This window comes from Cygnus atratus, chromosome 14, assembly GCF_013377495.2.
Source record: "Cygnus atratus isolate AKBS03 ecotype Queensland, Australia chromosome 14, CAtr_DNAZoo_HiC_assembly, whole genome shotgun sequence".
Lineage (NCBI taxonomy): Eukaryota > Metazoa > Chordata > Aves > Anseriformes > Anatidae > Cygnus > Cygnus atratus.
Window position 1 is genome coordinate 3,292,058 of NC_066375.1, and position 23,907 is coordinate 3,315,964.

General features: G+C 48.0%; 1 protein-coding gene across 2 annotated transcripts; it reads left to right on the plus strand.

Annotated features, from left to right (window-relative positions):
* Positions 1 to 327: 327 nt before the first annotated feature.
* PCBD2 (pterin-4 alpha-carbinolamine dehydratase 2) lies at positions 328 to 23,573 on the plus strand. 2 transcript variants are annotated; one of them, XM_035560728.2, is made up of 4 exons: positions 328 to 445; positions 2,537 to 2,668; positions 21,208 to 21,288; positions 21,907 to 23,573. In XM_035560728.2, exons 1-4 carry the CDS (start codon positions 350 to 352, stop codon positions 22,000 to 22,002), a joined length of 405 nt encoding a protein of 134 aa, XP_035416621.2. In that variant the 5' UTR covers positions 328 to 349; the 3' UTR covers positions 22,003 to 23,573. The 2 variants fall into 2 exon arrangements, with proteins under 2 accessions (XP_035416621.2, XP_050569567.1); XM_050713610.1 differs by lacking the exons at positions 328 to 445; positions 2,537 to 2,668 and adding an exon at positions 20,604 to 20,687.
* The last annotated feature ends 334 nt before the right edge of the window (positions 23,574 to 23,907 follow it).

The window sequence follows — 23,907 nt, forward strand, 5'->3', positions numbered from 1 at the left end:
CTTATAAGTGTTGATAAAACTTAAATATTGCTGACGATAAAGGTAGGCAGAATTTTATTAATAATCGAAAGCCTGAAGATTTTGAGCAATGAGGTGGAGAGTCCCTGCCTCCGGTTGGTCTGGGAGGCAGCAGGACACATTCCCCCCGGTAATCCTCTCCCTCCCTATAAAACCAAACAACGTTGGCACCACAAAACCCCCCTCAGGCCTTCGGGGGAGCCCCTTTTTGGCGACAAATCCCCCCCCCCCCTCGCCCTCCGCGGCTCGGTGCCCGGTGCCGTCCCTCCCCGCCGCCCGGCTCCTCCCGCTGGCCGCGCACGGCGGGGCGGAGGCGGCGGGGCCCGGGGCGATGCCGGGCGGCGGGGCCGGGCTGCGGCTGGCGCTGCTGGGAGCGCGGCGGGCGGCGGCGCTGAGGGGAGCCGCGGCCGGGAGCGGAGCCGCCATGGTGAGGCCGGGCCGGGGCCGGGCGCTGCAGGGCCGCGCCGCCATCTCGGGCCGGGCCGGGCCCCGTCCTCCCTGCGGGGGGTGCCGCCAGGCGGGCGAGGGGCTGCTCCTTTAGCGTAACGAACGCGTGGCTAATTGGACGCGCAAATTAATGCCCTTGTGCCGTAAGCGTTGGGCGTGCGGTGCTGTTTTGCTCTGCTGCTTGCGTGTTTGCTCTCCCTGACCCTCCTATCTCGCCAAGCCCGGGCCCACCGTGCCCTCACACGTCGCGGGCGGGCGGCATTTCCCCGAATCCTGGCTGCGGGTCCGTGCCCACCTGAAGCAGGTGGATGTGGGCACGGCTGGCTCGGACGTGGTCTGAGCTGCCACGATCGGTGTGCAGCCGGGGCTCTGTCACGCTTGGTCTCCGTATTTATATTGCGGAGGACGCGAGCGGATCGAGCGCCTCCACGCTCCTCGATGTCTGCGTGCCCCAGCGAGGCCGCAGGCAGGTGGCTGAGGTGTCCCCGAGGCCAAGCCGGTGACATCTCCCCGCCAGCCGGGGCACGGGCTTTGTGCTGCCTCCTGCCCGCAGCCCTGGACTTTGCGACCTCAGGCAATCCCACCCCGCCGGGTCTCCGCGACGAGCTGCGGGTTTCACCTCTTGCCGGAGAACAGCTCTCGTGAAATTTAGGCTGAGCTGCGGCAGTACTCGCAGGTGCTTGAGGGCAGCGCGAGGAATTCATGCCTGCGCCTGCCGCTGCAGCGACAACACATTCAGCATTTGTGCTCTTGCAAGCCCAGAGTTAAATTTGAAGCAAAAAGAGCCTGAATAGGTTCAGTGGGGTGTCTAAAACCCATTGGAAAGGAGGTGTTCTACTGAGCGCAGACAATTGCAGTGATGCTGCCACGTATCTTTGTCCCGAATTATTGGTGAAAATGTTGCTCTTCGGCCATTGCAGAGGTTTCAATTATTTTCTCCACGCATCTGCTGTTATCTCCCACGAAGCGCCACTTTGCTAATGGAGAACGAGCTTCAAGCCTTGCTCGGGCGGCATTAATTGCGCTAATTTCTGCGCTGCTCGGGCTCACAGCACCATCTGGTGGCCCGGGGGCTGCCGCTGGGACCCGCAGCAGCTGCGGGCTGCGGAGCCCCGGTGGCGTCCTTGGGGTGCTCGGCGTGTTTTGGGGGTGCTGAGCTGTGCTGCGACACCCAGCACATCGCACGGAGCTGTTGGTGTCCGCAGGCTGAAGCCCTCTGAACGCTGCTCCCGCACGGAGCATCCTCCCCTTCCAGCCTTGCTTCGTGGCGTGAACTTGGGACCAGTCTGTTCCAAAGTCTAATTCTCCACTCATACGCTTGGCCTTGTCTGTGTCCCAGTGGCTTCGGAAGGGCTCTTTTTGTTTAAAATAAGGCATACCTGAAAAAACATGCTCTGCAGAATCCTGTGCTTATACCATTAGCTTGTAACTTGTTGTAATTGTATTATCATTTGTATTTCTTTTCAGCGTTAGTTAAGAAGCGCTCTGTTGCTTTTAGTATTAACACCGTGCTTGCTATTTTTAAATCTATTCCTGCTTTTCTAGGAATAACGAAGTACAAGTTGTGTATACTATCTATTATTGTTGTTTCTGTCTTCTAAAATTCAGATATTCCCCTGATACACCCTTTAGCCTTGTAATTGTACATGTAGCATATCATGTAAATAATCTCTTATTTATATGGCAAAGTGGAATAGTAGAAAATTAATTAAAGTGCTACAGCATCTGGATAATTCAGATGAATGAGGTATTGGGCACAGGTATGCTGCTGTCTGTGTTCATTGCCATAAAACAGCCTGATGCTCTTGTCTAGTTTGTACAAAAGCATTTATCCAAACTTAGCTGACCAAACAGAAGCGGTGCTTCTTGGTGGTACAAGTTACATGAGTTAGGCTGCTCTCTGAAATTACAAAAAGTAACACACAGTGCAGTGAATTTTCCACCTCTTGTGTCTTAAACATGTACTTCTCTACAATACCTTACGGTCATTTCATCATGCAGTTTTTTTATTGTTGTATAAAGGAACCTCAGTCTCACTAGTGTAATGGGTTTTATTTTTTTTCCTTAATAGTCTTCGCAGTCCCACTGGCTGACAACAGAGGAGAGGAACCAAGTTTTACTGGATCTCAAAGCTTCAGGCTGGTCTGAGTTAGGCGAAAGAGATGCCATCTACAAAGAATTCAACTTCAAAAATTTTAATCAGGTAATTATTGTTATATACCACTTTTAATATAAAGGAAATATAATTGCTTTAATTTCCATATGATCCTGATGGGAAAATATTTGTATTCAGAAAGCTGGGAGTATCCTGCTAGGGCCAACCCTGTTGGGTTTGCCTCAGTGAATTGTTCTCTGATTCCAATCTCATTAGGTGGAGTAAATTAAATCCATTTTGTAGTTGTTAAGTAGATTTATTATTCTAAAATTGTAATTTCTTGATTATAATATTAGGGTCAAGGTCAGGGTCGGTACTATGAGATTAGACAAATAATATTTAATCCTGATTTTTTTTTCATTACTAGCACTCCTGAATTAATGCTAGAAATATGTAAATGTTGAATAGTGGAGTTTTTTTTTTTTTTGTGCGGAAAAACTGGGAAAAATGGGTAAATATAAGAATACAAACTTTTGGGAAACAAGGTGGGAAAAACATTTCACCTTCTAAACAGGAAGCCAGAAGTCTGATACATATTCGCGAATGAGTTGTTGTAGCTGATCTCGCAGTGTCTTCAGTGCAGCAGATTCCTGGTCAGACCCTGCTGGGTTTGTATTTGAAGTCCGAGTCCTGACCATTTTTCAAATCACAAGAACGTGTCTGTGACATCGGTTACAAGCTTTCTTTGGAAATACTGAATTTTGCTTGAGATTTGTGGTCAGCTGCATTCTACTTACTTAATATTCCCCCTCACCCCATTTATTGTGAGGAATTGTGAGTTTGCTTAAGAAGGTGCTGCTCCAAGAGCTGGAGTTAACTGCATTAAATGTCTGCGTGACATTTTCTTGCTGCGTTCTGAATTTCTGAGTTTGTACAGAAAAGTGCATCTTTGTTAATTTCACCAAAACTAGAATTAAGGAAAATATTTATCTACACCTTTGATGTAGCTAGCCTTTTTAGCTGGGTTTAAAGTCCGATTTGAGGAGACATTGCCAGAAGGTGAACAGATATAGCACACTGCTTTGCATGCTGAATCTTTTGAAAGCCTGCTCTAAGGTGTGCGAATGCCGCTGGTGCTCTTCCACTCGGGTCTGTTGTGTAAATTCAGTCTTTTTCTTCTGGGCAAAGTCGCAGAGAGTTACAGTATGTTAATGTTTTATTTGTAGGACATGAGGGCAATGACAAAAGGCTGATTTTCTTACAATAACAAAAAACAGCAAGAGTGTGGAACGGATGGAGGACAATCCCCACTCCGTTTTATTTCTGAGAGCGCAGTGAGCGCTTCCTTGGGTGGGAGAGGACACGCAGGGTTTTCTTAGGGCGATTGCTCTCAGAGGTGGCTCTTTTCTCCCCCGTGGGAAGGACGTAGCCAGCTCCAGGCTTCAGGCCATGCATTAGTCTGTGTACAGCGACCGAGTGAGATCTGTTCATTTACGTGGCACTGCCTAAGCCCAGACCAAGGTTTTTGGGAAATCCCAATGAGCTGGATAAACCATGATTTGTAACACTGGCTCTGTTTGTCCTGTTTCAGGCAGTAGTTGTCATGGTTTGGGAAGCTCAGCAGCAGAGAGCAGGTGGGAGCAGAGCTCCTGGGCTGCTCGGAGCAGGGCAAAGGAAAACGAGAGAACAACGGCAGGGAAACACGGCCCAGGAGCAGGACCGTGCTGGTCGGTGAGCACAGACAGAGCCCTGGGCACATTTGTCCTGGATCGCACTTCAGTCCTGAGGGTTAATAATAGAACAAATAAAACCCTATCAACTAATTCATGAGGCAACGCAGATGGGGAAGTCCATGAGAGGGAGCTCACATGAAACCTTGGGGAGGTGCAAAGGCAGCTCAGGGAGCTGGAACCACCAGGAGGAGGACAGCACGCTTGACACGGTGAGATAGGCCTGGCAATGCAGAGTGGGGGTTTTAGCCTTTGTGACTCAAATATTCATGAAACGCTGTCCCTGCCAGCGCACGGTCAAAATCTGTTGGTTCAGCACAACCAGAGATAGTTTTATTCCAAACTTAATGAAAAGTATTTTTGCACACTGTAAGTAAATCGGTTTGATCAGATAGACTCAGGCAGTGTGCCAATGGACAGGTCAAGAGACAAGGCAGGGGGGCCCACCAGCAGATGTCTAGAAAACCCACTGCTTCAGTAAAAATCTAAAAAGTTGTGTTTTTTGAGTGCATAGATTTACCTTACGAAATAGGTAGCTATTCATAGCTCTTCCTAACTTGAAGACTGATGAAGCGTATGCCAGCATAGGAAATTGAGTGTACTTACTCAATGGGTAAGTTAAGAAGTATACATTTATACTTCTAACGTGTCAACTTACAAATGGTACTCAAAAAAAAATTGCTGCTTGAACTGCCTGGAAGGTGTTGGTGCAGTCCATGTGCCGTTCCTGGTTTCCCTTCGCAGACGTCGTGCCGGGGCTGTCGGAGCCAGCCTGGGCTTTCTGCTGGGGGGGCAAACCTGAGGGCAGGTCCTCTGTGTGCCTCCAGTTAGGATCGAGGCTTTTAGGTGCAACTCCTTTTATTTCCTGTAGTACATTTTCTGTTTACAATATTTAAAGTATAAGTATTCAGTAAACGTCAGAGCACTGAGAAATATTATTTCCTCAGTGGTCTTCCTTCTGCTCTTTGCAGATGGCATAAAATCAGGTGTGTAAAAAACCGAGTAGTGGAGCTGACATGAAAGGTATTTCAGATTTATGCTTTGCAGATGATATTGGTATGATTAATGTATTCATTGCTTTTTTTATTGCTTCTCACAGATAGTGTTCATGATGCATGGAAAATTCTGTGGCTTTAAAATCTATGCCAGGTTTACAAAGTCTGTGTATGTCAACAGATGTTAAGAATATAAACACAACTTTTATTATAAAGTCGTGCAAATGTGTAGACATGAACTTGGTTTATGTATATTATTTTCAGCATGAGAATGAAATGAAACTTCTGTGAAACAAGAGTTATTTAGATTCCTGAAGCTTTCAGGCTGAGATTAGCTTGGTTAAAAGCGATCAGAAATGGGCTGCCTTTTTAACAACTGACAAGCTAATGACACTTCTGGCTTATGGAATTATTTTGTAACACAGAGCTTGAAACTGCTGATGCTGTTGGTTAGTCTGAAGATACATTTTCATGAAAACGGGCTTTGGAGACACAATTCCCTAAAACGAGCTGGAAAGCGGCCTGAAGCCCCCGTTGGAAGCTGTTCGTGAGCTGTGTGCTGTGGGTGCCCACCGTGCACTGGTCCTGGGGGGAGTGGGGCTGGATCCTGCCCGGGGAGAAGGGGCTGATGCCCGCTGGGGCTCCTTCCTGGGCACGGCAGGTTCCTCTCCCACCGTGGTGGTGCTGCTGCTCGTGTCCCCATGTCCCCTCCCCGTCCCCTGCAGCTTGCCCCTGAAGCACGGTCACGTATCCAGACAAGGCAAGATTTTCTGCATCCTCTCCGAAGACCCACGTTCTGTCTTCCTTTAGTGTGAGGTAGGCTTGTGGTGGGTATGTGCTCTAAGCTTGTAGAAAATGCAGAGTGTACCGAGTAGAGGGAAGAAATACAAACACAGCTCGGCTGTAGAGGAGAGCTGCGCTGGCCATATCGATGTGCCCGTTCCGCCTTGCCCACGCATCGCTTCTTGGTTTTCCTCTGCTGTTCCTGTTCTCTCTTGTAGGAGGGAGAATCCGGCTGCTGAAATGTGTTGCAGGGAGCAGTTGTGGGGAGAAAGGAAGAGCAGAAGTTGCCAAGGCTTTGGGGCCTCTTAGTGCCATCAGGAGGGCGTGCTGTAGAGCCTGCACGTCCCTGGGTGATGGAAACAAAATGTTCACCTTCCAGCTGTAGGGTGAGCCCTCCGCAGCGTTCAGAATCGGGACAGAAGTGTAACCAACTCTGGTGGTGCTGCTGGGATCCCAGACAAGAAACTGCAGAAACTTTAGGGCTAAATGTTAAGACGTGGTCATCGAGGGAGGGTGGCGTGCTGCAGACCTCAGAGTCCTGGTCTGGATCTCAGGCGTTTCCGCGAGTTTTCCCGGTGTGTCAGTCCAGAACGCTTTGGGAGGAGTGATCGCGCGAAGGGGACAGACCTTGCTTAAAACCCAGAAGTGCTGAAAATGCCATGCCTTCCTGTTTGCACAAAGCGCACTTAGAAGTAATGCAAAAGTTCTGTTGAAAGTCTCTGCGTGGCTCGGTCGCTTTGCACGCAGCCAGTCGTTTCTTTTCCTCAGCACTCCCGATAAGTTCCTTGCACGGTTTCTGCGGGCAGCGGTGATGCCTGTGGAGCAAGGAAACCGCTCTGGGAGCAGTGAAACAGCTGAGACCTGGGTTTCGAGGGATTTGTCCTCCCGGCCTGTCTCCTCCATGGCTTTTGCCCCAGCTGTGTGATCCCTCCAGCTCCCCTCGCCCGTACATCCCCCAGCCTCGTCTCTGCGGCAGGTTCGGGTCCCTTGTCCCACTGCTCATTTTCGCCAGACCCGCAGGAACATCGCAACGTCGGGACTTCCATGGTTCTTGTCAAATTTGGCTGGATTTGGCTGGAGGGCTTAAGGGGCAACTGCCTGTGTGATTGCATTTCCTTAGGTAATCACGCCAAAGCAGAAAATGCAGTTAGGAAATTACGAAGGTGGGCATGTTTGCTGATGGCCAGGTTCAGTATTTACAGCTGCTTTCTTTTACTGGGTAAGTTTTTAATTAAGTTTTTTTTTTCTTTTTTTTCCTAAATTTCACATAGGAAGTCTCTGTAAGACCTCTAATGTCATTTTATAAAATGACAGGAAATCAAACGTTCTAAGACTTTTTAGGGTTATTTTAAATGTGTTTTCTGTTTTGGGGATGCAGGACGCAGGTGAAGGATGAGCCTGAGTGGAGATGACAGTGAGGAAACGCTTTGGAGGATGGCTCGGGGAGGGCGGAAGCATGTGTTTCGTTGCAGTTGGGGAGTCTTGTGTTTTAAGAGCTTACTTAGAGATGTGCTAAAAATTTAGAGCTGTTAAATAAATTATTATTCTCACTTTGCATGTCCTGTCCAGCTTTCGGTGCTGTGCCCGTGCTCCAGCTGGAACTGTGCTGATACTTCCCTTTTCTCCTCTGGCACATTGCTTTGTCCTCTGTGTTGATCAAAGGTATTGGAAAATTTGTTTTTATATATGTAGGCAGTGGATTTCATTGCTGCTTTATGGACATAATCTTTTGGCTGTTTGGCTGAAATATGTCCACGCCTTTTACGTATTGAAAACATAATAGCCTTTAACCTACAGTCTGCAGAGTTAAAATGAATTTTATGTAAAATATTCGGTTGTGGGCCACATCTCCAGCTTTTTATATGCCACAGTGGTCTTGTTTTTTTTTTTCTTCTCCATTGTCTGATAGTGAGGTCATTTTCAGTCCTCTGAGAAATTTTATTCCCAGCCAGCTGCGGGCCATATATTAAAAGTAGCACCTGTGGCTAATATCACAGCAGCTTACCATAAATTTACATGGTAACTAGGATTATATCTGTCAAGACTGTTAAAAAATGTCTAGATTTAATTTGATTTCCAGTATTGAAGGAGCTCTCCAACATTTTGCTTCATAACTGTATTTTAAAAGTTAAAATCACTCCATTGTTAAGTTTTATAGCACTCCCAGTGCCCATTAAGTTGATTTGTTAAATGGAGGTCAGAATAAAGCAAGTTGGCTACATTAGGATCGGAAACCAACCCATTTGCGACAAATTTAGTCCTCGCGTGTGAATCTTCTCAAAGCCTGGGCACTGATTGGTTTCAGGTGTGGCTCATGTCGGTTGTGTTTAGCCTCAAGGAGCGAGCAGCCTGCAGAGCTGCCCCTTCTCATCAGCTTTGGCAATCAAAGGACGAGCCCCTTTTCATTTGTTCGGGGGGGAATTTGGTATTTTTCATGTAGCATTTGTCTGCTTGCTCCCTCTGCTAGAGTTCTGCGTTAGGTTGCCTGTTGAATGAAAATAATCGATTTTTTTTTTTATCTGCCTAGGTAGGTGCTGTTTTTCATATACTCCTTCCTAAACCGCTTCATTTTCCATTATCCTTTGAGTCCTCTCCCATATGCCATGATTTGTGCACCTGCAAAGTTATGAAAGTATTTCTTTTGGTAGTTACATTGTTCGCTGACTTCCCTGCGTTTATGAATACAATAACTGATTTGCAATAAATCAGGATTATTTACGAGTGGCTTTACAGGGTCGAGAAAATCTTTGTATCTGAAAATAATGAATTTCTGGCGTATCTGCCTGCTGACATTTTCCTTTATTGGAAACCGATAGCGAAATTCTTGGGACTGGCAAAGGTTAACCTGTGGGCTAAACCAGCGTGAGCGGGCCGGCGTCTCGGAACAGAGCGTGGTAAGTGCACGGTATTGCTGGAGGCTCGCTCCTTCCTGGAGCTGCTGCTTGTGGGCTGAGGGGATAGCACCCAGGGGCAGGCTCCAGCTGCGGGACTGGGACCCCATCCATCCATCCATCCATCTGTCCGTCCACCCACCCCCTGCACCAGGCTGGGTGCCGTTGCCCGGAGGTGCCGGTCGGGTGGATCATTTGCAAGCCGAACAATCTCCATCCTCAACTTTAAAGGAGGAGGAGGCGCCTGTCAGCTTGTCCTGTTTCCAGTAACACTTGCAGTTAGCCAGCAGCGAGTGTTTTTTCTCCTGATGAGCGATACTGCAAAGCCGCAGCGGTGGAAATATGCTGTTGGGTTGCATCTAGGCAGAAAGTAAATCCTTGGTGCTGGGAGTTGGGAAACACTGGATTTATTTTCATCTCGGGGTACAAAAACATGTGTAAAGTCAGCCTGTGCTCCAGGATATTTTCAGACGAATGTTTTGCACTTGGCAATGTTTTTTCTGTTTTAAATGAAGTTGCCGTAGTGCATCAGCTGCCTCGTATGTCTTTTAAAGTCCTTCACAATCCAGCCTCCCCTTCCACGCCTGGGTATTGCTGTGAGACCCGCTTCGTTTTGGCCCCGATGGCAGCTGTGTGTGTGTCACTCGGGTGCTGCCATGCCCGATGCCTCGGCTCCCCTCTGAGCAAGGGGGGCTTCTTGGGAGCCATCCCCTCCTTTCAGCCCCTTCACCCAAGTTCTGTAACGTGTTGGGGAGCTGCTGCCTGGCTGGGGACGTCCCCTCCTCGGCCAGGGTCCCGTCACGGTGCTGCAAGAACTTGAAGGCTGGGAGCGGGCTCGTGGCCGGGTGCCACCTCCCAGGGTCGCACGAGTGACATCCGCTGATCCTTCCCTAGGACCTACCCGCAATTAGGGACGCTCGTGTTCCTGATGAGCTCGGTCACGTCTCTCTGGAGACGAAGCCCTTGTTTTATTGCTTATAATCGTCCAGGGCGGTGGCGTTTCTAATCGCCGAGCCTGCCGCGCCCGGCAGACCTGTTGGGTCTTGATTTAAGCGGGCCCTGCCGACATCTGTCCGGCCGACCTCCGGGCTGCTCTCCAGTTGGCTCCAATACAAACGCTTCCCTTAAAAGATGGATTTATTATCACTTTAGTAGAAATTATGACGGCGTTTGCCTGCTGCTTGTTCCAGGCATTAAGCTGAAAGCGCAGATAGGAATTATTTGTCAAAGTGCCTTTTGGGTTTCGCAAGGCTTCTTGTAGATCCGAAGGGGAAGAGATGTTTCTCCCTCCTCTCAGCTGTGTGTTAGGCACACAGTGATTGTCCCCTCCGTCTGAATTTCTGAATTAAGTGGAAGAAATGTTGGAGCAGCCACACGGGCAGGGCCACCGTGTGCCTGCACCAAAATGCAGCAAGTGTGAGCGGGTCGGTGCTGGTAGCTGGAGCTGGGGCTCCCTCCTGCTACCTGCCCCAGGTCCAGAAGAGGACTCACGTTGCCTCTTCCGAAGAAGATGTTCAGCCAGAATAACGCTTTACCTTTCCTCTTAGGGAAATCTCGTGTCTCGTAACTCCTCGTGCATTAAAATTTATGTTTACAGGGGTGCTGGAAAGATGCTGATTAAGTGCAAATAGCACATCTCTCCCTCTTGGTTGCTTAACCTTCTGCGTCCCCTTGTTTTGGGATGATGCCTGGCTACATTTCCAAACCGTAAGTTGCTTTTTCCAGTTTCCCCACTTGCTCATAGTCGCTCCAAAAAATAGCACGAAGGAAAGACGTGCTTTGGGATGTTACCCTCTGCGACTGTAATTAAAAATGGACTCTGCCTGGCAGAATAATATAAAATAAGTTGGCAGGGCACCTATTTAAAAATTAACCATTACTTGCCAAAAGCACATCAAACCCACTTAGCGGACATCCGTTAATCCGGTGGTTAGCCGTCTCGGGCTTTAATGCACACTGTTTTACACGTTAACGGTTTTGAAGTCGCAGGCCAGCGCTGACCTTTCACATCTGCTGCTCTCACAGTAGGAATCTCCACTCGCTGCTTCCTGTCAGGGCGGATTAGAGTGACGAAGCCCAGCGCTCGTGCTGGCTGCAATTTCGTTTTTGATCAGAATTATTTCTTTCACAAACAATCACATTTGCTAAAATGTTACATCTGCTCTGAAAAGCCACTGGCAGACCCACAGTTTATCAGTGTGATGTGAGTATAATTTTTCATTCGTCTTTCATAAAGCTGTAAACCAGCTTCAAATGGGTTTTGGGGGGGAGAACTTCCCGTCCTCCCTTTCCCCTCTCTCTGCTGCCCTTTTTCTTCCTTTAATTTGGCTGGGCTGAAGACGACAAGTCGCGTGCGTTTTGAAGACCGCGGACTGGCGGATGGCTTGGAGGGGCTTGGTGGGGCTGAGCGAAGAGCTCACCCCGTGCTGAGCCAGGTTTGGAGTCCTCATTCGTTCATTTCAGGGTCTGGTGTGAGATTTTCCTTGTGCTGCGATGAGAATGGCACGAGGTGTTCACATCCATGTCTGTGTAGGACCAAGGGGTGCCTTGACGGGAGAGGCTTTATTCCATGGTATGAGTAGTGGGTGCTTGCAGTGAGCAGAAGTACCCCTGGCTTTACAAGCTCATTTCGTTGTGCCTAGGCGTGCTTCTTTTAATGCCCAATCTAATGGAGAGTCGGAGCTGTGCGGGGGATTTCCATTCGTGGTGTGCTAATATGAATTTCTGAAGGAAATTTGGTGTTCACTGAAGGGCCCAGAATCAGTATTTGCCTGCTCTTGAGCCCATCTGCCTGTTTCCAGGTGCAGGGATGTACGAAATGGGGTGGGTTCCCCAGGGGAACCCTTAGTAAACACACAGCCAACGGGAGCACCCATGGGTCCTCTCATAATACAGCACCTTGAATGTACCCTGCTGCTTCCAGGAACGTGCTTGGGGCACGGGGAGGGCTGAGGACAGCAGAAAGTGTTAAACACGGCTTGTGTACTTCTATCCAAATTGTTGGCAGTTAGCAATCCTTTTTTTTTTTTTTTTTTTAATAATGCAGCTTCACGTAGCTGCCTTTGTCCATTTCTCCACTCCCTGTGCCAGCCGTTCTTCCAGCCACCGAGTGCAGGAGACGAAGTGCAGGTCGGGGTGCTCGTACGGACTGCAGAGGCTTCATCGCACCGAGAGCAGCGGGCGTTGTGAGAGAGGAGGCAAACTACCCAACTGCTCCGGGCTGGGAGGGTTTCCCAGAGAGAAACGTGTCGTCTGGGGCGATGCTTGCTCCTACTCTCCTTTCAAAGCCTCTGTCACTTCTAGACTTGAAACGTCTGTCTGCAAAATAACGTTTGAATTGTACATCGCCATCTGTCTCAGAAGCCTACTGATGCTCACCCAGGGAGGTCTCCTGCTGCGTTCACTGCTCCCACCTGTAATCTACTCTCCTACTAAAAGAGGCATACAGGCCTGCAGACTCGCTCCGACAGTACCTGAGGATGTTTTCAGCAGCTCAGCTGGGTAAAATCCCTGAGTAGGCCTGCGAGCAGTGGTTATTTGTGGTATTTCATGGCTTTGGGTCATTTAGGCTCTGGCTAGGAGGGTGGCCAGAAGACCCCTCCAAACTCCTCACACCTCCGTCGTGATTTCTTCTGTCGCATGTGTGAATTATTGACCTTGTCTTTTAAAAAACCAAACCAAAAAAGCTCACAGTGTAGTGGTAAGAGGATGGTGAAGGATGATAGGATTGTGAGACCAGCTGCTGCCTTTCTTAATCCATCATAAAGCAATGCCTTTCTTATCACTCTTTGATGTTTTCTTAGGATCATAAATGGCAGAGATTTAAAGGATTATCAGAGGCAGGATATGATTGCCCTTGGATACTCAGCAAAGAATATTTTGTATATTAAACTGGTAGTACGTATAATCTTGGCCAAAAGACCAAGGAAAATTTGGTCTGAGCGCTTCTTATTGTTATCAGCGGCATATATGGCATGCAAACCTCATTTTCGTGTCTACAGAATGAAATCATCCCTTCGCATACAAATTAGAAGAAGCATTGGGTAAAAAGAGGAGAGTTTTATTCTGCTATAGCCAGGTCTGTTCCATCCAAAGAGCGGTGCAGTGGGATAGTGAGCTTCCCTGCTCTTTCGCACCAATTCGGAAAAGTTTTCCAGCAGAGAAAGCACCTGAGCTCTGTACAGGAGGGTTTGGGGACATTGCTGAAGTTGGGGCGTCGCTTATTTGGGTTCTCATTCGCTCTGTTAGAGAACAGCTTTGTGGGGTGGGCTGGCACGGCGTGGGCATGGGTGTTTTTCTGCCTCTTGGTGTGCAACAAGAAGCCCCTACATGAGTGGAGACGTGGCACGGGTCCAGGGGTGGGAATGGAAAAGGTGGGAGCTGGGGGCTGACGGCATCTCGCTGCTAGTTTATTTTTACAGTGTTTGCTGTGACAGCTTCATTCAGCTAGAGTTTTGATTTGCTGGGCCAAACATTTGTTTTAACAAGTAAAATTATCATTGTTCTTTCAGTTGCGCAGCCGAGAGAGTTTATTATTTTAAGTTACTGATTGCTTTAGCAGGTGCTCAGTTAATGGGGGCTTCGCTGTATTATTTAATGTTTATAGGTTGGGTGCAAAAAGCTCATTTAGAAAAATCACGTTTTGTGAAATAGCCATTTTATTTGGTGTAAACCTCCTAAGTGCAACCTTCACATTCCTTGTTTGAGCTGGAGGATTTCTTCCCTGTTCCAGTTCAGTCCTGAAACCTGTGATTATTTTCTGTCTTTTTCCTGTGTTGAGCAAGTAAGAGTGATATTAAGGAGAAGGACAAGTGGAGCTTGTTAAAACTGGGTACGGATCTCTAAAATCTGACCAAACCCAATTTTGAATAAACAAAATAATATTTATGAGGCTATGTTTGCCTAGGGTACTGAAGGAACTGGAACTGCAAAAATAATTTTAAAAAAGGCATTTATTCAGAATGCTTCCATATAAAGTAATACATCACAAATGCCACGTATGAAAATCCTTGGAATTATATCTGATTTTAGCTGCCGTGGGTTCGACACTGAAGCTGCTAAGATGGAATTAATTTAGCGGCGAGTGAAGAAAGTGCCACTAAATCTTTGCTTTTGCTCCCTCCTGTCATTGATCTGTGTTGACCCTGAGCCAGTTGACTTCTACCTGAAGGCACCCAGCGTTACTGGGACCGGGCGATGCACAGAGCTCAGGGTGAGGATGGGCACCGCGGTGCCGTGATGGGACTGTGGCTGTGACACGCGTGGGGATCAGCCCAGGGCTCTGCCCCTGGGGGATGGCACCTTTCAGGGTGCCCTTGTCCCAGTTCTGGCAGGGATTTTAAATTCAGGACTTCTGCGCATTTTGCGGTAGACTTTACGGGCAACTGTAATCGCTTTTACGCGTCTCCAAGCACACGATGTGATCTGGCTGTACCAAGCCTCGAACCGTTCATCCCTCGCAGAAAGAAGTTGTAATGCCGGTTTAAGACACCTCACTTCCACTCCGTTGAGTTTATAAATCTTTTTGGTGGATTAGGTGATTAACTTGGGCGTGAAGTCTGTTCCCTGAATCACTGTGCGTATTATCTGCTTTCTCTTCATGAAACCCAGGTGCAATCACTTACTGTAATAAAAAGGAGAATGGGAAAAATGATCCCCGGCGCTGCTGGAAAAGTAAAAATGTGACAAGGAAGAGGGGAACAGATGTACCATTTCGTATCATCTTGTCACCAGTAAGAGAAAAATAGGCCCAAGCTCAGCAGTTAGGAAAACGCTGACATTAGCAAAAGATAAGGCCGGGATTTGCGGGGCAGCTGGCGGGTGAGCATCTCACGCACGCGGCGGACACGAGGGAAGAGTCGAGCCAGGGGAGCAGGTCGGGGCTCTTACACCTTCCCCTGACCCTTTCTCTTCCACTGACTCCCCATATCCCTCGGCCTCCGCAGAAAATGTGTATTTTCAGACCTGTAGAGCCTCGGACGGGGCAGGTTACGCCTGCACCTGCTTTATGGCCAGCCGCTGGCACTGCCAAGGTCGCTGCCGGGGTTGGAGGAGCAGCTCGGCGGAGGAGCGGCCTTGTTGGAGCATCGCACCGCCACACCTGGTCGGGGTCACACCACACGGCCGCCAAGCTCCCCGCGCCGCCGGCGGCTTTCCTGCGGCCAGAATTCCTGAGGCTGCCGTCTGTCATCTCCTGCGGCGCTTGACATTGTACCGGTACCTGCGTGAGCGAACGCCCCCGCTCCGAAAGGCCATGCCTCAGAGCTCCGGCTCTGCTCGCCTCCATTTATTCTTCATGTTCTTCAAATTGGTAAATCATATGACAATAAACAGAAATACCCTCAATGAAGAGGGAAGGGGAAACTGTTGTTTATCTGGTCAGGTGGTTTAGATTAGCAGTGATGCTGGTCTGTATTATGTTACTTTAAATCATAGTGTCCCAACAGGACATAAATTATGAAGATTGTTACAGTATGTTTCATCCAATGTAAGATCAACAAATTGGAATAATTTTTTTATAGGAAAATCAGTGCTTTGGCAAGGTTATTGTTGAAGAATTTAATTTAACTTGAGCTTTGCTTGCATTATTTCTTAATATATAAAAACTATTTGCATAATGTATGAAGTATAAACATTTTTAGAATCAAAGGCAGGAATGCCTTTTCCAAGATTACATAGAGTGGCAAACTACTTAGAATAGATCAGTGTTTGTGCTTTTGCTGTCAAAAATGTTTGATATAGAGCTGGCTAGCTAGTTTCTTCACCGACATAATTGTAAACAAGTGTTGGGAGACAGAACCAGCGTTCTTTGTGGAGCGCAGTGTAAAGGTTTTCACATACGCTGCCGCAGATCTAACGGCGAGCTTGGAGAGCAGTGTTTACAGCCACGATCTGAATATAAATAGGTAACTTTTTTTAGAGAGCAAAGCAACGTTTCACGTTTGTATAAATGATGTGTGCAGCTAAGCATGGGGGATGTGAGCAGTCGGCTACGGGTTGTAAAAGGGTATTGTAAATGCAGAAAAGTATAGACAAGTTGGGAATTTTAGGGCTTTTTGTTTGTTTTTTTTTTTGAGGGGTTTGCTTTTTGCTTTTGTTTTGCTTTGTTTCATACAGCTTCTTTACGAAGACAGCAGTGGCATCTCAGCACAGGCCGGCATGTCTGCGGCGCTCCACTTCCCCCCTTTCCTTTATTGGTGTCCTTCAGGGCTATGCTCGCTCTTGTCCCAAATGCTGAGCAGTGCTTGGGCAAAGGGAGGGCTGCCTGCATTCACAAGGTTTTGCTGCTCAAGCTGCTAAAGAGGAGAAAAAACCTTTTCTCCCCAGTTTGCTGGGGGCCGTTGCCCTCCCAGCTCCTGCTGGGGATGGAGGGGATGGGGACAAACGGCCAAAATGTGCTCGCAGCTCCCCCAGGAAGAGGTGGGGACGTGGTTTGCCCGGCTCCGGGCAGGCAGGTGAGGGGCAGAAGAGCGGTTCTCCAGGACGTGCTGATGCAGGGCACGTTCACAGGAAGGGCTGAATCACCCGGAGTTTAGCTGTGGTTTGGGGCACGGTCTCGTTGTGGTTTGGGGCACGATCTCGTTGGGTTCTTATGCAGGATGGCGCTGCTCGGAACAGTGGTAAAAGGGGGAAGAGCAATGGGAATGCGTTCCTCTGGTTCATGTTGTGTGTGAATCCAGGCAGGACAAAAGCCCCGAGGCAAGCTAGTTCCCTGGGGGTGGTTCACACAGGCCAGTGGTGCCAGTAGGAACCAGTCCTAGACTGGGCACGTGGCTTTGAGACTGAATGAATACCTGTCCTCGTGTGCTGCCTTCATCTTCTCAAACGTTAGTTAAGCACTCTTCCTTGCAAGACAATTTTTGCATGTTTATAAGGTAGAGGTATTTCCTAATGGAACGAATAGAATAAAAATAAAACAAACCATGGATTCTTCTGGTGAGCACACCACAAAATGTCATGAGATTGAGTTAAACCCTCGCGACTAGCTAAACATTGCTTACCATAGCTTGCCATCAAAGAGCTTTTCCCTTTTCTCTGCTGACCCATAGCTCGCCAGTAGGTAGTAATGGAAGCTGGCTATGTGCAAGCTTGGGAATGAACCTTAATGATCCGCGTTTATTGTTGTGTCAAACTGCTGAGGAGAACACGTGCTACGTGCTGTGCGCAGGGCTATTTTTTATTTGGGTGAATGGAAAGCAAATGTGCAAAGAGTAGTCGTCTCTTGCCATGTATGACAGCATCGCCGTAACTTGTTTTATTTATTCGTTTCCCACTGATAAATGGTACAGATGCAGCCCGGATGGGTGGGGAAGGGAAGACAGGTAGCCCTCACACTACGCAAGGTCAAGGTTAATGCTACCTCCAGCGTTATAATGACAGATGGGAGGCAGAAACCTTAATGTACTCGTGATTAGCATATGGTTTCCTTGGCTGAGCGTCTGAAGGATTTAGGAAGCCTGGGTACTCTCTTTGTAGCTCACACATTTCAAAACAAATAAATAAAAAACCTTGTATGATTACATTGTTGAGCCTTTCGGCTGTTTTTTTCTTGAATATCTCTGTTTTCGAGTCAAGTACTGTCAGCTGTTAGCTCTGGAGATGCACTGCGGTAATCTATCACTGGGGACGCGCCGCGCGGTGATATATTAGCACGACACATCGACCTGCGCCGCTTTGATGTAGAACTCATCAAGATAATCTTGGCAAGCGCCGTACAAAAGCAGCATGTTTAAAAAGTATTAAGATGAATGGATTCCTTGCTTAAGAAGTGTGAGAGGAAGAATAATAGCAGATTAGCTCCGGGATCCCGCGATTCTCCCAGAGCTGTTAAGCGCGGTGCGGTGCAGAGCGTTGGGTGGAATTTCATCTTTCCTCCCACCGCTGAGAGCAACGCGGCCAGCTCTGGTTTTCCCATTCTCAGGCAACAGAAGTCGAATTAAGTCTTACTTTGTGATAGCAGCATGTTTTGTCACTTTCCAGAGCGGTTTGGCCAGCCCTGAAACACCCTTTGACCAAGATGTGACAGCTGCATTTTTTTTTTAAAGTTGTGGATTTTTTGTTTGTTTTGTTTTTTACTTTATTAGGTTAACTTGTTCTTCTGAGAGAAGCTCTGATTTTTATCTCATGGAAGCGCCCTGTGGCTGCTAGTGTTTAAAAATAATTTTAGAAGTGATGGTATGACTGAAACACCCGTAGTTTTCTGTTCTTTTATGATCTGAAAAGACACGAAGGAAAGAGACGTACTGCACACCTACGGCATCTCCTTGGCAGTTCGGAGTTGAGTTGCTTCCCTCCTCACTCCTCTACTGCTGTTTCTGGCTGGCTGCAGGGATTCTGCTGTCTTCTGGGGCTTTGGTGATGTGGTGAACTTACTTAGGGTAACCTGTATGTCCGGGTGTTACTTCAGCCAGAATGTCCTAAAAGGATTAGGCTGGAAATACCCACCAAATATACCTGTTACTGAACTATCAGAATAGTTTATAGTAGTTAATACAGCAAAGTCTCTTTAAATACTTCTTTATGGCTTCTAGAAAATGCACCAATCCTTTCTTGCCCCTCTCTCTTCCTTTTTCAAGGGAAGATCTGAAAAAGTTCCCGTTGGTGGCTGAGGGGCTGCAGAAGTCTGTTAATACAGTGAAGCTCGTGATCATGTTGTGTCTTACCGGTGTAAGCAAAGTACTTGTCCCACTTTCATCAAGAAATGTGTGATGGTCTGATAAATTTTGCCCACCAATGCAGTCTTGACAATGATCTTGCACTGCAGACTGCTTAATAATTTTCATTATTTTTAATTAAAGTTGAAGAAGTGCAGACTCCTGCTCAAATTAAGGTTGGTTGTGTTGCCGGAATGTGGTAATTACTTTAATTGATCACAAGATAGTTTCCTTGATCACCAATTAGACCAAATTACCGATCAAGTTTCAAGACGTGAAGAAATGTCCAAACTGATTTTATGTAATAGTGTTTTCATATCTAATCAAGCCTAAATATCTTTTCCTTCCAGAGCCAATTGTATTTTCTCAAAGAAAGGTTACGGCTCTACAAATACAAAGGTGATTCATAAACAATAGCGTTCCAATTCATTTAATTAGCAGAGGAAGTATTTAGGACCTTAATGGAGATTGCGCTGGTGAAATTGCCCGCTAGAACTGTAGCTCATTTTCTTAGCGGGGAGACACTTGCGTTTTGCGTAGAAATAAAATAAACTGAAATACGAAAAGTAAGTTGCTCGGGGTGGTTTGCAGCGAGGGAGAGCGGCGGGGCACGCACGCAATCCTTTGTGCATGGCCTCCACGGATGCCACATGCCCCGGCTGGGACAGTCGTGGCCGCACGGCAGGAGCACGGCCGTGGAAGCCCTCCCGGTGGCACGGGGACCCTCGGCAGGGCACGTCGCCTTCACGCCAGCACCCACAGCCCCGGGGGAGCGAGGTGAGAGGGGTCTGCTGGCCGGCGAGCTGCACGAAGGAAGGCTGTGGAGCGGATGGATTGAGCAGGGTAGTTCGTGTGCCCAGCTCCTGCCTGCCTCCCGTCCGTGTGCGGAGCGGAGATAAGTGTCCTGCAGTAAATGAATCACGCTTGGCCCGTGTAACCGCGTGTGTGCACGTGGGCGAGCTGCTTGGATGGGTGGACAGAGTCTGGGAGAGCACAGGCAAACCTGGTTGTTTTTTTTGTAGGTTTAATCTACTTTTTCCTTTGCTGTTTGTTTGCACAGAGGCAGCCTAGCTGCAGTGGCGTTGCTGTTTTAAACTTCTGGGAACCTTTCTCCATATAGGCTGCCGCAGAAACGTACACTGTTGGAAATAACTTTCCTATCAAGACTGCGGGCTCTCTAAAACTATTTAAATAAAATTTGTTTTCGAACTGTTAATGCGTGCATGTTCCAAATTGTCACTGCCTAGTGCACAACTTCCCGCGTTCTGCTTCAAAGCGTGCTGCCGAAACATTGGAAAATTTTTAAAAGTAATTGTTCACTCCAAGCAAAATTAAACTAAACAAGAGCTTCAAGGGAAGTTAGGTTTCCCGAATTTTGGAATGTTCTTGGGTCAAAGAAAAAAGCTTTTTAATTGCTGACAGTTTGGCGATTTCCAAATGACAAACCTCATTGGAATGATTTTCTCTGATTATAACATTTGCGTTCATTTGACTGGCAAAGCGACTAACAGAGTCATACTTCATCCAGGCACTGATTTTTTTTTTCTTAAAGGTTTTTGTAATTTGTGAGAGGAAAAAAGACTGAAACTATTATCAACCATTATATGTTATTCATTGACCACGTTTGTTTGAAACGGCCATCGCTTGGTGGAATGTGGGCTATATACATTCTCTTCCATAAATTAGCACTAAAAACCTACCTAAATCAGGTAGGTCTTTGTTGAGATCGTTGTATTATAATATGAACCAGACTATAACGTGGATGTTACTTATGCTTTGCATGTTAATTGAGGTCCTGAACCCCGATGGATGGAGCACAGCACGAACAAAGCCCATTGACTTGGAGGCGTTCTGCGCACGCACTGAGGCCCTTTGGGCCCCACTGTGTAATTGCATTCTTGATTTACATGGACATTCTCATTTTCTTTATAATGTAGTGATTTGCTCGTAAGCATTTTGGCAAGGGTATGCTATTATTTTCTTCTAGAGCCTGCGATAAAACCTGCATCCTGGGGGAAAGTGCCATGCAGAATATAGGGGCGGAGGATTGGGAAACTTATTTTAACTCACTTAAGGTAAAATATTTTCTCATAAAGCAGAGAGGCAAAGCCACCTGCCACCTCTCTCCCTGCAAGTAAAATAAATAGCAAAAGAGTTATGTGAAAGGACGTGGTTCTGGAAATGGTATCTGTCCGGTGCAGGAGTACTGTGGCGTGGCGCTTAATTAGAAGTGGCACGTTGGCAAAGAGGCAGCGAGGGATGAGGGCTCTCGGGGTGGATGTTTAAAATCACTGTCGGATGCCAAAGGTAAAATCACTGCCCCCACGCAATGGCTTCGAGTCCTGGAGTAAGTAATGTTGAGCAGAGTGATTTACCAGGACCCGAAGGGGATGATTTTCGGCAGTGCAGAAATGCATCAGTGGCTTGAGAAGGTGAGTTGCTCCCCCAACACACTCCAGAATGGGGTGCAGTAGTCTGGAGCATCTCTGGCAGCTTTTGAGATCTTGGAATGAGCCTTGATCAGCTTCTAGAGGAACTTCCATCAGTGTCCTTGCAGGTGGAGGAGGGCTTTTCTCTCTGTTCTTTCTCTCCTAGGCTTTCGGATTTATGACACGAGTCGCTCTACAAGCGGAGAAGATGAATCACCACCCGGAGTGGTTTAATGTCTACAGCAAGGTAACGGACGTGTCCACCAGCCCTAGTCACCACCACTGCAGATTAAGGAGACCAAAACTCTAGCACATCCTCGGTGCCTCTTTTGTAGCTTGTATACAATGGAAGAGAGAAGGGAATAGAGAGAGGCTGTGCCTTTTTAAAGGGATTTGAGTCTTTAAAGAGATACTGCGATCGCGGTGCTGAGGTGGCACCAGGAACCCATTTTTTTTTTTTTACAATTGTTTGCTGCCAGCTGCATGGTTCAGAGCTGGCAACTAGTTAATCTGCAACAAACTCAACAATTTCATCACCTTCAGGTGTAGCAAAACACTTGAGCCACTGACTCTGCTTGACCCAAATCCTTCGTGAAACAGATATGTAGAATTTAAACACAAAGAACAAGTTATTTAATCAGACACCTCTCCTTGGGGAAACCCAGAGGTGCTAAGCCAGTTTTAGCGTGTGGAGCTTTAGTCCACAGGTTCTGCTGAGCCCCTTCACCTACCACCTCCCCTGGGCGATGTGAGCAGTGGGACCCGGCTCGCTCCCTGCACAGCCCCCAGGGCTCTCCGGGAAGCGCTGGCCTTGCTGCCTGCCGGGCTCAGCACGGCTGTTGTAACACCTCGCTTTTCCTTTCAGGTTCAGATCACCCTCATTTCGCATGACTGCGGTGGGCTGACGAAGAGAGATGTGAAGCTGGCTCAGTTCATTGACAAAGCTGCTGCCTCAGTGTAACACAGGTGTAAAGAGTTTCAACGCATCATCCGTCTGTATCTTGTATTTAATTGGTGTTCCTCATTCACTGTGACTCTGATTTCACACACCCCTGGGAGGAGAAGGGATTTTGTAAGGGGTGGTTTAGCTTCATTCGCTTTTAAGACCTTTATCTGAGAGACCCCTCTGAATGCCTGCGCTCGTCCTTTTTCATTGCTGGCTCCATGTGAGGATGTAGGGGATAAAACAGCAACAAATTGGGTTAGAACAATCCTTTCCTAGAAAGCAAAAGAAGCTGCAGTGAAAGCTAGCACCCGGCCGCAAGTGTCCATGTTTCCCAATCCCAGGGGATTGGGGGCTGGTGCCAGCTGCCCCACGAGCGTGCCCCACGTCTCCCACTTCCATTTCTCAATTTGCACGCCCCTGTGCTCCGGAGGATGGGATAGGGGCCAGGCGGGGCATCCCCCGCCTAGCGGCTTTGTCAGGGAAAAGTGACACTGCGTGCCGGGGAGCTGTCCCCTGCCTGAGGTGCGGGGTCCTGCAGTGGAGGAAAAATTCCAGCTCTGGTCCAGCAAACAGCAGCACATCCCGGTGAGCAGGATGGAGCTGTTATTTCTGCTGCAGTGCTCGTACCTGCAGGAGAGGAGGGGGAGCTTGGCCGGGCGCCCGCAGCCGCCGGCAGCGGAGGAAGAGGCATTAGCAGGATTCTTGCTAAGCTGGGCTCGGCTGAAGCTATGCTCACCCTCCTTGTAGCTGCAATTACTCACCGAGAGCCTTGTTCCGAGAGCTGCGGATCCCACCGACTAGCTCTAAAATAATTTCTTCCGCGTTTTCAAAGTCTTTGTTTTTATCCCGTGATCCTCGCCGGGACAGATTTCCCTGCCAGCAGGGAGATTTCAGCCCGCCGAAGGGCTGCGGCAGGGCCTCCCTCGCGCTGCAGCCTGCACCCGCGTGCCCTGCGAGCCCCTCGGGGCGCAGCCGCCAGCAGAGTGACACCTGTGAAATGCCCAGCACATAGCTAGAGGGGCACCGAAGGCAAGCTTACAAACTGCTGAGGAATGAGATGCATACTGAGGCGGCAGTCGCTGCCAAAATCTATATCGGGCGCGGGTGCGAAGTGTGTGGTCTCTCAGCTATTCGGGATGCAGAATGCCAATAGCTGACCCGCAGATAGCCGTGTCGGTAAAATAAGAAAGGTATTTTTTGTTAATCCTTAGCGAGCATACTGCCACATGCTAATTGTTAGCGGGAAGCAAAATCGAAAAGGTGGGGATTTACTGTCGCTGACCATACTTGGGATATCAAGTCTGAGAGAAACCCAAATTCAGGCTGCGTGCTCAAATGTTCCTTGCTCCGAAGTGCCTTTCCCCGCTGAAGCGGCGGATTTCCCTGATATGGTTTGAAATCGGTCACTGTTGTGAGGAATGAATGCAATTAAAACAAACAATCAGGCTGGGATGTCTCCTGTTACTGGTGGGGAAATGAAACGAGCTTCACCCAACGTTTTGACAATGCCTCTAATGAACTGTGAAAACTGTTGTTAGAAATTGATATATAATGCAAACGCTTTGAATAAAACCAATAAAATCAAATTCCTCCTTTGTAATTTGTTTCTTTATTATTATACATATGTGACAAAGCTGTTTAGTTTTAAGATAAATAATATTTAGTTACTGGGAGGTCTCTGGTTTAGAATATTGATTTTTATTTACATACTCCGAGGAAAAAATCCCCACTGACTAGTTTTCCCCTGAGCGCTGCACTGTCTCGCTGTGGCCCAGAGCTGTGCAGCCCATGTGTTCTGCGGCTCCCAGCCTGGTGAAGAGGCCGAAACAGCCCAAGAAGAGGAGCACGGCTTCGAAACGCTCACAGCAGTGTGGTTTCTGCGTTAGTGCTTGTTTAGCCACCGCTCGCTGTTAGCTCCGG